Source organism: Meles meles, chromosome 15 (assembly GCF_922984935.1).
Source record: "Meles meles chromosome 15, mMelMel3.1 paternal haplotype, whole genome shotgun sequence".
NCBI lineage: Eukaryota > Metazoa > Chordata > Mammalia > Carnivora > Mustelidae > Meles > Meles meles.
The window spans coordinates 36965843-36981368 of record NC_060080.1 but is presented as its reverse complement, the minus strand read 5'-3'; the positions used below and the strand labels follow the sequence as shown (position 1 = coordinate 36981368).

Here is a 15526-nt window from a genome sequence, read left to right as displayed (position 1 = left end):
CCACCAGAGAGAAACTTTGGGTCCCTGAGCCATGGGGGGAAGCTTGTCTTGCCCACCTCTATACCCACCCCAGAACTGTTGCATGACCAGGAAATAAACTTCTTTTTGTCTTAACCTTCCAAGATGTTGGGTCATGTTGTGACCACAGCTTAGCTAAATCTAAACATTAACCATGAATGCCACCGTGGTCCGTTTCCACTCAATCCTTTCTTTACTTTGTGTTTTCATGGATAGTTCAAAACAGTGACTTTGTATCTTATTTCTTATAAATAATTTTGTTATTATAATGAATTCTTCATAATTTAATGGTTTCAGTATCCCATAAAGTAGCTGGCTAGACCTTAATTCACTTACTATTCTATTGTTGATATTTAGTTTATTTCTAATTCTGTCTCCACTTTAAATAATTACCTAATAAACATTTTTATGCAGAAGCCTTATTCTATAGTTTGAATCAATTTTTAAAAACATCACCAGAACTGGCAGGAACCAAAGGTTATAAACACGCTGTTGAAATTATTTTCTTGAAGGCTGAATCAAGTATATTACTATAATTGAGTGTGTTCATCAGACTTTGCAAGCAGATTTTACGAATGTTAGTATAAACCTGTTAATTTTTAAAATTCCCCATCTTGTATTTTGCATTAAAATATATATATATTTATTTATCAAAGATTTTATTTATTTATTCAAGAGAGAGAAGTAGGCACAGGGAGAGGGAGAAGCAGGTTCCCTGTTGAGCAGGGAACCTGAAGCAGGACTCAAACCCAGGACTCTGGGATCATGACCTGAGCTGAAGACAGATACATAAGCAACTGAGTCACCCAGGCACCCCTATTTATTTATTGGGGGGCAGGGCAGAGAGAGAGAGTGCGCAGAAGGAGAGGGAGAGGGACTCTCAAGCAGACTCCCTGCTGAGTGCAAAGCCCAACATGGGCTTGATCTCAGGACCCTGAGTTGATGACCTGAGCTGAAACCAAGAGCCGGACACTTAACCCACTGAGGCTACCCAGGCGCCCCATATTTTGCATTTCTTTGCTCACTACTGAGGTTGAACACTTTTCCGTATTTGTTAATTAGTGTGTCTCCTGTCTTAAGACTTTTGTTTAAAGCCTGCCATCTATTTGGGCCTACATTTCCTGCAGTTTCACATAACCTAGCACTAACAGAATACATACTAGATACTAGAATACTAGAATACTAGAATCAATCACCCAGAATTTCAGAAAGCATTTTATTAAAAGTCAGAACAAATATTAAGGCACAAAAATACATAAACTTTTCAAACAAAAATCTTTGAAACAGTTTTGTCCTACATTCAAAGCAACCTCTTCCAAATTATGCAATAATTTAACCCTTTTAAATAGAAAAATATAACTTCTCAAACCCCTAAATTTTCTCCTCAAACACAGGAATGCTTTCCTAGTTCTAAAGAAGTTCCTTAATGCAGTACTGAGCTTCTCTATATACTGACATTTCCTAGTTCTAAATAAGTTTCTTAATGCAGTACTGAGCTTCTCTATATACTGACATTTCCTTAAAATCCTACCCTTGTCACTTATGTACATTTGATACGTTTAGAACTTTACCATTATGTTAACCTTTTTTCTTGTAAGTATAAGGCTTGGTGTTTTGTATTGCTTATGGCATGCTGTTGATCATACAAAGACACATTAAGAAAACTCGTTATTTTTTAAATCTAGCACAACATCTCTCCACTTTAGTCATGTATAGCTTAGTGCAATAGACTCAACCCCTTTTATTTATTTTTAAAGTAAACTCTACCCCCAACATGGGGCTTGAACTCATGATCCCAAGATCAAGAGTCCTATGTTTTACTGAATGAGTCAGGCAGGCACCTCAAACCCCTTTAAAAAAAAAAGATATAAAAATTAATCTTATATGTACATTTTTTATACTTTCAGTCTTGACATTATAGTAGTGCAAACATAATGTACTGTATCACAGAGGAAAAGTTGGTTTTCTCTATAGGATATGAAAGATTTAAAAATTATCTTCTTTACAGGAAAAGTAAAGGAACATCATCTCTCAGTCTTAAAAAATTCACACCGATTCCTCTATCTTTCCTTATTTTTGAAATAAATTAAGTATCCTTTAAAGCAGACAATTAAATGCTAATCTAACACAAATCATGAAAATTTCCTTGTAAGCAAATTTCACATATCATATAAATCTAACATGACTTGCATAAGAACACTTGAGCATTTTCTCTAGAAACACATAAAACTGGACTCTTCTCCTCAGATTCCTTCATTTATAGTGAGACCCATCTTGATGGCAACCCAAGAATAAACTGATCTGATGAACTCAAAAGCTCTGAGGACCAGTTTCTGGACACTTCGTGCAGCAGCTGGGATGATAAGCTGGACAACGGCCCTGGGTATCCCTTTTCCCCAGTGTCCTTCAGAGGAAGCACAGCTACAGCCCGAGGACACCCCCTCCTGTTTCTGAGGGGGCTAAGAGGACCTTCCACAGACATACTCAGTTCAGGTCAAGAGACATCATCTGAGGACACAATCATCACTGAAAGTGACAGATACCATACATGCCCTTTGAAAAACAACATTTCTGACAAGGTTATCAGAAGGGAATCCTGCTTTCTCTGGAAGATGAGAAAAGTCTGCATTTCAGCCTGGAGCTGAGCTACATACATCACATCCTTTATCTTTCCCTGCGGAAAGAGATGTTTCTATACGCTCACCATCGACCCCACCACGTCTGCCCCACTACATCTGCAGCTCCTACAGGCTAGAAGCCCGGGACCCTATATTTCAAACTTCAGCTGGAGCCATGACGAGTTGGGGGTTGGCCTCAAAATCCGGGTGGTAGTAGAGAAAAATGTCAGGAAAGAGAAGGCAGGGTCACCTCCAGCTCTGCAACAACTGGGCCCAGGGTAAAATACACCAAAACCGGAATGGACCCCACCTTAACTGACATTCTTTTCCTAGGAAGGATGCCCCAAACCGTTCAGTGTTCCCTACCAAAAATAAATTTGAAAGTATCTTTCAAGACATGTTATTGCTAGATTTTTTTTTTTCCTGCTAACTCCTATTACATGAGTAAATGAGAAATAAATTGAAAAGGCAGGCTTGAAAGAAAAACTTCTGTTTTGTAGCTTCACAATGAAAATAAATTAACAGTTATACTTAAGTGTTTGTACTGATTAAGACTTTAAATGCTTCTCAACCAAAATTCTCTGAAGTCATTCTCAATTCAAACAGATCTACAAGATTCTAACTTTTATTCCTATTCTAAATGTCCACTAGCCCTGTATCTTTGGTTACGAAAGCAGCAAAACATTCACATTTCCAACATTCTACATTCAACTACTTTTCAAGTTTAGAATGTTCTGCACTTAAAAAAATATTAAAACAAAAAATTCTCAAATCATGTAATACATACATAATGTAACCAAGTGATGTATAAAACATGATTAAAGGTTAAGGAATTATTACAAGATTAATAGTGACATGCTGTGCAGGTAAATACATGTTTCATTATGAAACCAAATAAACCGAGATTATGTAAAGGGTGTTCTAGCGTCTACAAGGGTCACTGGTAGTGAGCCCCCAGCTTGCCAGAGAGGAACTGCGATATGGCCACATGTCTAGCACCTGCCCCAGACAGATTCCGCAGCAGCACGTGCACATATAGCCTGAGGGGACAATGACAGAGCAAATCCTTGGAAATGATCATCAAGACCTCTTTCCTGTGTACTTGTGTTCCCCTGAGCTCAGAGAGGACCCAACTCTGATTTGGTGTGCATGGTGATATTCACAAACAAGGACTTTGTGCGGACCCGTATGTATAACGTACACACACACACACCCCAAAGCTAACCATATAAACATGCTCATGTTCTAAGGCTAACCAAATTGTACTTAATTTCAAATCACTTCAGTATAAAAGTAAAAGAAAATTATTATTGCATCTAGTAACTATACACCCAAGAGATGGAGACGCTGCTTTACTATAGAAGAATCACATCATCTACCTCAAAGGTTAGTGAAGAACAGTAGGAGTGTTTATGTAAAAAATATTTTTAAGTCTGGAATCGTCATATTTTCCAGAGAAAAGAAAAAACCCAAATCCACGTCCCTATTACCACTCAGCTAAGGGGATCTGGGCATATTTTTTTAATCATAATACTTTTCTTACATTATTTCCAAATCCAGGCAATTTGATGGACATGAAGCCGACATTCCAGAGCAGCTTAAAATGGTCGCAGAACCCTCCTACCACCTAAATTCTTAGTTGTAATACACAGATTTCCAAGATAATGCAATGAAACCTTGTTGCACTCCATCAAAACAAAGCCCGCTTTCAGTCTTGAGGAAGGCCTTCACCGTTAACTAGGTGTCACTTCTATGGGTTTCAATCACATTATCTTTTCCGACGAGAACATTTTTTCTGCCATTTCAGATCTGGTCATGATTTCCTTGAACAACAACAACAACAACAAAAGATGATATATTTGCAAATGTTGATGCTCCTTCCAGAACATAACAAAATTCTCTAATCTTTCAATGGTTACGATTTTGCGGGGGACTAAGTTATCGTCCCCACAAAAATGGTACACACAAAAATATTAGATACAGAAAATAAACACCAGATAATACACATTTCTAGTGATGTATGCTTGATATCCATTGGCAAGTTCAGAAAACCTGAACAGCCTGCTAGCTGGGAAACGTCTGGAGTTCAGAATTAGCAGGGAGATGCAGGCTGGGGCTAACTAACATGGATCTCCGAGGCAGAGTTCCTCTGGGGATCTGCCTCACTTTACACAATTCATGTATTTTGAAATCACAAAATTACTTATCATATGAATCCTCTAAGTGCCCTTTTGAAAGCAATTCTCCAGGGCGTGTCTTTCTGTAGAGTTCTAAATTCTCAAGTTCAACTCCTTTGTAGCCAGGTGCATGTCTACTGCAGCCTCCTCAAAACTTGCTGCCTACCGTCAGATCAGCCTGCTGCGGCGGGTCACCACCCTTCCCTTCCGTCAGCACAGCCCACAGCCGAGGGTTCTCTCCTGCTCCCTGGCCACCACCTAAATCACACCTAAGGCTACCAACCATGGTCCTCTACAGTTCCTTCCTGTAAGCTCGTTCTCCACATCCACCCTTTAATTCTTATAATTCAGACTTCTTTCCGTCGTGGGCCACACTCCACTGTCCCGGTGATCCGTAACTCATTTTTCTCCCCCAAACCTTCCCAAATCCACATCTTCTATTCAAATCTCCAGCTTAATGAATGAGTATGATAGAAACTCTATTTAATACCCCCCCCCAAAATATGTCAAGTATAGATTAATTTGACAAACTGCCATCTTAAAGTATTCTAAACTCTTACCAACATAAAAGAAGTTAGAAAATCATAGATTTGAAATCTTATAATTCTCCCTTCCTTCACACCAAGAAGCGCTTATCTTTCTCCTGTTTTAAATGAGGATCGAGCTCCTTTACACTTTACTGACAAATCAGTGCAGTCTTCCAACCTGCTGAATTTGTCATCATTTTATAAAGTTCCAGAATTTCTTTCTGAAATACACTTCTACTTTGTTAAAATAACAGCACCAAGAAAATACACAAAAAATGTTTTACCTCGTCTGAATCCACTAACACTGGAAGAGCTCTGGAACAAAACAAAAACAGACAACAATGTCATTAAAAGGCCAGTGTATGTACTAAAGCCGAATATAGGCATAGTCCCTGTGATCTACAAATTCTCATTCCTGGAGGGACACAGCCAATGGAAATAAACACCTCGGTTCACCAACAAACATGACATGAAACTGGTCATTCGCTAGTGATGGGGGCTTATAAAAACATATAGAGGTATGATATTTGAAAAGCACATGACAAAGTATGAAAATTATCTCTTTATATGATATCCTAAATTTCAGAGTCAAACTTTAACAGAGGATATTTACACATCTGTGAATGAGGAGGGAATATTTTCTTCTACCCACTTCAAATCTTCATCCTGTAGAAATAAATATTTATATATTAGCATTTGCTTAGTATCCCTGAAAGTAGAATTTTAAGGTGTAATGTATATAAATTTAAGCATTTAAATTCAAATGCACGATCCTTTTCATTTCTACATCTCCTAAGAAGTTGGCATGTATGTCACACAGAAATTATGCCAGGATTTTCTTAAACAGGCAAAGGAACAAAAATTTGGTTTTCAGAATTTCATACTTCTTGGTTTTCGTTAGATTCACAGGTTTTATTTCTTTGTCCTGAAAAACCATAGTAGAAACACAGTTAATTTATGACAGAAAATAGCAAGAATATTGATTTTTATTGGTTTTTTACTCCTAGCATTCATTACGCCTCCTAATTTGTTCAAGTTTTTGTATCAAGAGTTTATAATCTTTCAAAAGAAAAAAATTTTGTACTGTCTGTGGCAAATTTCAGTAAGTTGAATTCTGAACCAACTCTCTGTAGTTCTCAGGGATGACTGAGTTCAAGAGCTCCCAACAGCCAAATGTGGTATTGTTACACCCGATCCAAGAGATGGTACAACTGGAGTACAAAATGACAAGCACCTAGTGACCACCGCTCCTCTGAACTGATCGTTAAATATCAAGTAGTTGCTTATTACTAAATTTACAAAAGCCTATTTATTTCTGTCACTTCTATTTATGCTCATCTCTCTGCAGGAGACAAGAAAAGGAAAGCAGGTCGGTCAGGGTATCTGTTTCTTAACAGAGACTTACATATGGTTATCTCACAGGGAGAAAGAAAAATAAAAGGTATATTAAGTATTTTGATTTATTAAATAAAATAAATCAAAATGTTTCTTTATGATCTGACTACATGGAATACCATGGTTCTAGTATTAATCACATCTTGCTCACCTAGGAGAGAAACAAGGCAGCTGAGCCAGTATTAATAGGAACCCCAGTTCTCTAAGTGAGTCTCAAGTAGAAATAAGTCTTGAGATAAGGCTTCTGATTAAAAGTTGACTGCCCTTAATTTAGGGAAATAAAAAAGTATTCCCTTGATGTGTTTGCAAGCATGGAGTTTTAAAATAAAGTGAGACAGGGATGCCTAGGTGGCTCAGTCAGTTAAGTGTCAGGCTTTGGCTCCCGCCGCGATCCCAGGGACCTGAGATCAAGTCCCACACTAGGCTCCCTGCTCAGTGGGGAGTTTGTTTCTTCCTTTGCTCCTTCCCTTATTCATGATCCCTCTCTGTCAAATAAATTAATAAAATCTTAAAAAAATAAAATAAACTGACACATATCTCTCAAATAAAAGGAAAATATCTTTTTTTTTTTAAAGATTCTATTCATTTTGACAGAGAGACACAGTGACAGAGGGAACACAAATGGGGAGTGGGAGAAGCAGGCTTCCCGCTGGGCAGGGAGCCCGAAGTGGAGCTCGAACCCAGGACCCCGGGATCACAAACCCAAGCCAATGGCAGATGCCCAACGACTGAGCCACCCTGGCATCCCAAAAGGAAAATATCTTAATGAATTTAAACTTTAAGAGCTCTAACACAAGATAATTAAAACTGTTGTAATTCTTAAAAAGTTTAAATCACCATAAAACTACTTAAAAAACATTTAAAAAAATTATTATCAAAAATAAAAATGAAAAAAATTCATCAAAACCAACAGATCAAACTGTTCTCCTGGGTCATCTATCCTGTCAGAATTTATAAGCATACATAAATTTTATATTCTGTTGATCACAACATATATAACTATAAGAAAGCAGAATATAAAACTGTATGAGAGGCACTCCCACTGTACCTAATTAATATGCATAAAATATTTTTAAAAACTTATCTCTACTCTCTATTTTACCATTTTCTTCAAGCTTCCACAGTTCCACAAAATGCTAATTTTGTTAACTGCACAGGCAATACATAAAGTCCTTTCCTAACAGATAGCAGATGTTATCTGAAATGGCTTCAAAGATCACTTTAAAAATGTTGAAAAATTAACATAAGCTTCTACTATGTCAAAGCTTCTCCATCTTTAATGTGCATGTGAGTCATCTCTGGGATCCTGTGAAGAAGCAGATTCAGACTCAGTAGGTCTGCGGTGGGCCTGAGCCCACGGGTTGAACAGGCTCCCAGTGACGCTCGTGCAGCTGGTCCAAGAACGGCCCTGGCAGCCAGTGTCTACCGCAGTAATGGCCAGCAGGCTTAATTAGTGTCGCTGCTCGGTAACACCGAATATCATGCAAAAAATCTTAGTAGAAAAAGTTTTCCTGACAGTCAGTGAATGTGACACAGACTCTGTTAAAATATCCTATACTCACAAAATTATCAGAAGTAGCAGGTTTAGCTGTTCCATTGGAAACTGTTTTTGAGACTCTTAATTTTATTCCTTCAGCTATAATGAGAAACATTATGGAGAGAAATATATAAATTAGAAAATGTTATTTTCTTTTATAATCTCACATTTAATAATCCAACAAAGATATGTTTATATAGAGAGATTTATATATATACTAATTATTCACATATGCGTATATTTAAAGAAGAGTTAATACTGGAAGCTTCAGGCAGGGTGCTGACTTTAACATACAACTTGGAAATGTAAGAGGAAAGGCAAAAATTAATAGATTTCACAAATGTTTCCAATAACAATGAGGTTTTCAAGATGCTAGTTTAGAATTCTAGTTTTAGAGGAATTTGAACATACAAGCAAATACCAATACATATTTCCTTAGATAGTTTCAATACATTTTAAAGTTTATGGATTTAAAAAATCTATAGATGAGGCGCCCGGGTGTCTCAGTCGGTTAAGCGTCTGCCTTCAGCTCAGGTTGCGATCCTGAGGTTCTGGGATCAAGTCCTGCATCAGGGTCCCTGCTCTCTAGGGAGTCTGCTCTGCTTCTCCCTCTGCCTCTGCCTCTCTCTCTCATAAATAAATAAAGAAAATCTTTAAAAAAAATAAAGTAAAAATAAAAATCTGTAGAATTTGCAGTATCATATTTAATAATAAAACATCTTTGGCTATGCCTTTACTTCTCTGATGTGTACATTTTGGAATGTACCTATGGTCAAAATAAAATAGGGAAGAGGATCTTCTTTCTTCCTATCTGACTGAGGCTCTCCTTTCTGCCAGCAGTTTCAGAGTAGAGGTTAAGAGCATGAGTCCTGGAACTAGACTGCCCCATCTAGGATTCTGGCTCTCCCTAAGCAACCCTGGGCAAAGCAGTTAACTTTCTGTGACTCAGTGTCCCCAGCAACACAATGGGATAATACTGATCTCTACCTCATAGGGTTCTGATGAGCATTAAACAAGTTAGTGTATACAAGGTGCCTGACATGTAATTTATGTCCCATAAGTAGTCATCTTAATTATTAAAATAATCTGCAAATCCTGTTTCTCCATAAAAAAGGTCAATGGGTATATTATAATCACGAAGTGCTATAATGAATGAAAATGAGGTTCCTTGATCAAAAAATGTTTCCATGGGGGCATTTATTTTTTTTTAAATATTTTATTTATTTATTTGACAGAGAGACACAGCGAGAGAGGGAACATAAGCAGGGGGAGTGGGAGAGGGAGAAGCAGGCTTCCCGCCAAGCAGGGAACCCGATGCGGGGCCGGATCCCAGGACCCTGGGATCATGACCCAAGCTGAAGGCAGACACTCAACAACTGAGCCACCCAGGTGCCCCTCCATGGGGATATTTAAAATCCCAACATTTGAGTTCTATTCTCTCAATGGGGGCAATACACTGATTTTTAAAATTAAGGTGGAATACAGATAATAATACACAAATTTTAAGTGTACAGTCTAGGAGATTTTACAAGCATATACACTTGTGTAACTACCATCTCAGGTGAGACCTTTAACATTTCCAACATTGTAGAAGGTTCTTTAAATTCCTTTCTGGTCAATCCTAATCCTACCAGAAGCAATCACTGTTCTGATTTACATAATCACCACTGCTTAGTTCTGCCTGTTCTGGAACTTCACATATAGAACTATAATCCATGGGCTCTGTATTCTTTTGGATTTGCCTGCTTTCACTCAACATAAAGGTTTTGAGATTTATTTATGTTGCAGTGTTGGTTACTTTTGAGATGGAACAGCAGCCCATTGTGTGGACTACTTTATCTATTGTGTGGGCCACATTGTGTGGGTATACCACAAATACTTTATTCATCTGTTGATGGACATTGGGTTATATCCAGTTTTAAACTATTAAGAATACAGTGTCTTTCTATGAATATCACTTTCATTTCTATAATTTTTTCCGGGTAAATAGCTTGGCATAGAATGGCTGGGTTGGGGGTGCCTGGGTGGCTCAGTTGGTTAAGCGACTGCCTTCGGCTCAGGTCATGATCCTGGAGTCCTGGGATCGAGTCCCACATCAGGCTCCCTGCTCAGCAGGAAGTCTGCTTCTCCCCCTGACCTCTCTCCTCTCACACTCTCTCATTCTCTCTCTCAAATAAATAAATACAGTCTTAAAAAAAAAAAAAAAAAAAAAAGAATGGCTGGGTTGCAGGATAGGCATAGGTTTAACTTTCTAAGAACCAATTTTTAAAAAAGTTTTAGAACCAAATTTTTTAAAGAAGTCTTAGTACTTCACATTCCTTCCAGTAGTGTCTGAGTGATCTAGCTGTTCCACATCCTCTCCGACATTTCATGCTGTCAGTCTTTTAAATTTTAACCATTCTAGTGGATATGTGGTGGTATCTCACTCTAGTTTTAATGTGTTTCCCTGATAACCAATTATACCGAGCACCTTTTCACATGCTTATTGGTCATTCCTTTGTCTTCTTTGGTGAAGTGTCTATTCAAGTATTTTTTTGTTTTTACAAATTGAGTTATATTTTATTGACTGATAGGAATTTTACTTATATTTTGGATACAAGTCTTTTCTCAGATACATGTACAGAGAATTTTTTATTCAAGTCTAAGCCTGGCCCTTTGTTTTCTTGTTTCTCTGGATGAGTATTTTAATTTTTGTAAAGTTAATTTACTAGTTTTTAAAACTGTATGGTAACTGCTTATGTCTACTGTCTAACCTAAGGTTATTAAGATATTTTGTTTTCTTTCAGACAAGTTAATAGTTTTGGGGGAGGGGGGGCAAAGGAGAGGGAGAGAGAGAATCCTAAGCATGTTCCATACCCAGCTCAGAGCCCAACATGGGGCCCAATCTCACAATCCTGAGATCATGACCTGAGCTGAAATCAAGAGTCAGACATTTAACCGACTGAGCCACCCAGGTGCCCACAGAAGAGTTATAGTTTAAGTTCTTACATCTAGGTCTGTGGTCCATCCTGAATTAATTATTATGTGATATCTGTGTAAGGAGTCTAGGTGAATTTCCCTCCATGTGTTTATCTAGTTGTTCCAGAACTCTTTGTTGACAATACTATTCTGTCCTCATAGAACATCTTGGTTCTCTTGTAAAGATCAGTTGATGAATGAGGTTTCCAGTTTGGAGCTACTTTAATTATTGCATTCCTTTTATTATTAATATTTTAAAATTGTATTTATTTATTTATAGAGGGGGGAAGGGCAGAGGGGGAGGGAGAGAGAGAATCCCAAGCAGACTCCATGCCTAGCAGGGGCTTGATCTGGGGCTAGATCCCACAATCCTGAGATTATGACCTAAGCTGAAACCAAGACCAGGACTTTCAACCAACTGGGTCCCCCAGGTGCCTTTGCTGTTCCTTTTAAAAAGCAAAACCTTTAGAAACCTACTATGTGAAATCAATTGGGTACTTTGAAAAGTTCTTCAGAATGTTATTACTTAATGCAGTAACGACAACAGTATCAACTGACCGTATACATGTGGATTTATTTCTGGACTTTATTTTTTTAAGATTTTATTTATTTATTTGACAGAGAGAGAGGGAACACAAGCAGCGGGAGTGGGGGAGAGAGAGGCAGGCTCTCCACTGAGCAGGGAGCCTGATGCAGGGCTTGATCCCAGGACCTGGGATCATGACCTGAGCCAAAGGCAGACGCTTAATGACTGAGCACCCAGGCGCCCCTGAACTCTATTTTGAAACACTGCTGTGTTTCTCCATCCTTCTGCCAATATCACACTATCTTGATTAGTATAACTTGAAATTTTTATAAGTCTTGAAATTACTATAAGTCCATTAATTTTATTTATTGAGATAGAATTTCCACACTATAAAATGTACCATCTTGAAGTGTACAATTTGGTAGATTTCAGGACAACCATCACCACTAATTTCAGAAGATTTTCTGGATGCCTAGGTGGCTCAGTCAGTTAAGCATCTGCCTTCTGCTCAGGTCATGCATGACCCCAGGGTCCTAGGATTGAGTCCCACATTGGGCTCCTTGCTCAGAGGGGAGCCTGCTTCTCCCTCTGCTTCTCCCCTCACTCCTGCTCTTTCTGACAAATAAATAGTATCTTTAAATGGTACTTTTTAAAAAAGATTTTTTCTTTATTTGACAGAGAATGAGAGAGAGCACAAGAAAGGGGGAGCAGCAGGCAGAGGGAGAGGGAGAAGCAGGCTTCCCGCTGAGCAGGGAGCCCAATGTGGGGCTCGATCCCAGGACCCTGGGATTATGACCTGAGCCAAAGGCAGACACTTGACCCACTGAGCCACCCAGGTGCCCCAATAAATAAAATCTTAAAAAAAATAAATAAATAAAAAAGAAAGAAAGAAAGAAGCAAAAAAAAAAAAGGATTTTCATTACCCTAAAAAGAAACCGCATGTCTATCATTCTGTCTCTATGGATCTACCTTTTTTTTTATAATGTTCCTTTAAAAAAAAAAAAAACATTTTATTTATACATGTCACAGAAAGAGAGATCACAAGCAGGCAGAGAGGCAGGGAGGGGCGGGGCAGAGAGGGGCAGTGGGTGGAAGCAGGCTCCCTACTGAGCAGAGACTGATGCAGGGCTTGATTCCAGGACCCTGAGACCATGATGTGTGCCGAAGGCAGAGGCTTAACCTACTGAGCCACCCAGGCGCCTCTCTATGGATTTTCCTTTCATGGACTTTTCATTTAACTGGAATCATACAACTTGTGATCTGTAGGATTGGCTTCTTTCACTTAGTATAATGTTTCAAGATTTGTCCATGTTGTAACTAAAAGAATGTTTGGGCTCCTGAATCAGGTTTCCGGCTCAGTGGGGAGTCTGCTTCTTTCTCTGCCTCCCTGTACCTGTGCCCATGCTCTTTATCTTAAATAAATAAATAAATATAAATAAATAAATAAATAAATAAATAAATAAATAAATAAGAAAGAATGTCTGGGCTCTTCTAGGTCCTTTCCTTTTTCACACATATTTTAAAATCAGATTAACTGGGGCGCCTGGATGCCATAGTCGGTTGAGTGTCTGACTCTTGATTTTAGCTCAGGCCATGATCTCAGGGTCCTGGGATCAAGCCCCATGTCAGGCTCAATGCTCAGTGGGGTGCTTGCTTAAGATTCTTTTCTCCCTCTGCCCTACCCCCATGTTCTCTCAGTCTTTCTCTCTAAAATAAATTTTTTTTTTAAAGATTTATTTATTTATTTGACAGAGAGAGACCACAAGCAGGCAGAGAGGCAGGCAGAGAGAGAGAGAGAGAGAGAGAGAGAGAGAGGGAAGCAGGCTCCCTGCTGAGCAGAGAGCCCGATGCGGGACTCGATCCCAGGACCCTGAGATCATGACCTGAGCCAAAGGCAGCGGCTTAACCCACTGAGCCACCCAGGTGCCCCTAAAATAAATTAAAAAAAAAAAAAAAATCTCTCTAAAATAAATAAAATCTTTAAAAACAAAATCACATTAACCTTTTTTTAAGGTCAGTTAGAATTATGATTGGGATTGCACTGATTCTACTCATCAGTTTGTGGTACTGACTGCTTAATAATATTGAGAGTTATAATTCATAAACACATTATAGCTCTATACTTACGTATTTTCAGCAACTGAATCATGTATTGATGTTGTCTTAACAAATGTTTCAAGTACTATGGTTAAAATTAATAAAATGAAGGGCGCCTGGGTAGCTCAGTGGGTTAAAGCCTCTGCCTTCGGCTCAGGTCATGATCCCAGGGTCCTGGGATCGAGTCCCACATCAGGCTCTCTGCTCGGAGGGAAGCCTGCCTCCCCCTCTCTCTCTGCCTGCCTCTCTGCCTACTTGTGATTTCTGTCTGTCTAAATAAAATCTTTAAAAAAATAAAATGATAAAGTGCTATGTAGAAATTAATTGAAAGATGAAAATAGCACTAAAACTATAATTACAAATGCTATGGGAATGAACAGATATCTATAATTCTGAAAAGCAAGAAGAGGTGATTCAAGAAAATTTAGCAATCCTCATTAAGAAGATGATTATTAGGAGCTAAGCAAAATGTAAACTAAATTATTAGTGTGAAACAGTATACCTACTTTAATACTTAGACTTTAAAAGCAAACAGGTAGCAAAAGCTCAAACTACATTAATGATCATGAAAATTTCATTACTGACTTCCTTTTGTGACTGTCTACCATAAAAGGGGTTTGGGCAGATATAGTTTTTTTGTTTTTTTTTTTTTAAGATTTTATTTACTTATTTGACAGACAGAGATCATAAGCAGGCAGAGAGGCAGGCAGAGGAGGTAAGGGAAGAAGGCTCCCCGCTGAGCAGAGAGCCCGAAGTGGGGCTTGATCCCAGTTCCCTGAGATCATGACCTGAGCCGAAGGCAGAGGCTTAAACCACTAAGCCACCCAGGCGCCCTTGGGCAGATATAGTTTTAAAATTATTTTAATAGGAAAAAAAAATGTATCTGACTTTGCATCATAAGTAAAGGTACAATGGCCATTTAATAAGAAAACATGTCACTTACTTAAATTTTCAGATGGTACCATAAATTCTTCAATTTCATCATCAGAATCATCGATTAATGGCATGAAGGCATATCTACATCAGAAACAAGGAGTAGTTTTACTAGTCATTTAAACCGTTCGGTTTTCAGTTGATATCTAAAAGCATCATTACATACAGAAATATTTACACTTTAAAAATTTCTTATAAATTCAAATAATGAATATTTAACTATTTTTACTCTCAAATTAGGAAAAATTATTAGCAATGCAACAGCGAAGCTGGAGCTCCAAGCCCTGCTGGTGAAAGCATAACTGGATAAGATCTTTCTCGAAAGCAGTTCTTCAATGTTCAGGGAAGGGAACTTCCTGCTCTATTTTTTTTCTCCCTGCTAGGTTTACCTTCCCTGCCCACTACTTAGCTTAGTTAACTTAGCTACTTAGTTAACTTAGCTCCTAACAAAAGGTAAATTGCTAATCCTACTAGTGAAAATAAAGCATACTGACTGAGCCACATTTGCTAGGTCAAAAATACATTCAGAAAGCATTGCTGATAATAACAATAATCCTAGAAGCAAAGTGCCTAATAACTAGGGACTCCTTCTATAAATTAGGCTACATTCATATCATGGAATGCCAAAGAGCCATTAAAAATAATGTGGGAGATCGAGGGAGAGCTGGCTGGCTCCATCAGTAGAGCATGCTGCTCTCAACTTCAGGGTCATGAGCTGAAGCCCCACGTTGGGCATGGAG

At 38.3% G+C, this 15526-nt stretch overlaps 1 protein-coding gene across 3 annotated transcripts in view; it reads right to left on the bottom strand.

Annotated features, from left to right (window-relative positions):
- Nucleotides 1-1226: 1226 nt before the first annotated feature.
- TMEM87B (transmembrane protein 87B) overlaps nucleotides 1227-15526 on the bottom strand; it is a 51949-nt gene continuing 37649 nt past the window's right edge. For all 3 annotated transcript variants that reach the window (XM_045979308.1, XM_045979309.1, XM_045979310.1), the window contains 5 exons: nucleotides 14797-14870; nucleotides 8298-8371; nucleotides 5954-6006; nucleotides 5625-5655; nucleotides 1227-4459 (listed from right to left, as the gene is read on the bottom strand). In XM_045979308.1, the coding sequence (XP_045835264.1) occupies nucleotides 4400-4459; nucleotides 5625-5655; nucleotides 5954-6006; nucleotides 8298-8371; nucleotides 14797-14870 (292 nt within the window). In that variant the 3' untranslated portion in view covers nucleotides 1227-4399. The remainder of the gene's footprint in view (nucleotides 4460-5624; nucleotides 5656-5953; nucleotides 6007-8297; nucleotides 8372-14796; nucleotides 14871-15526) is intronic.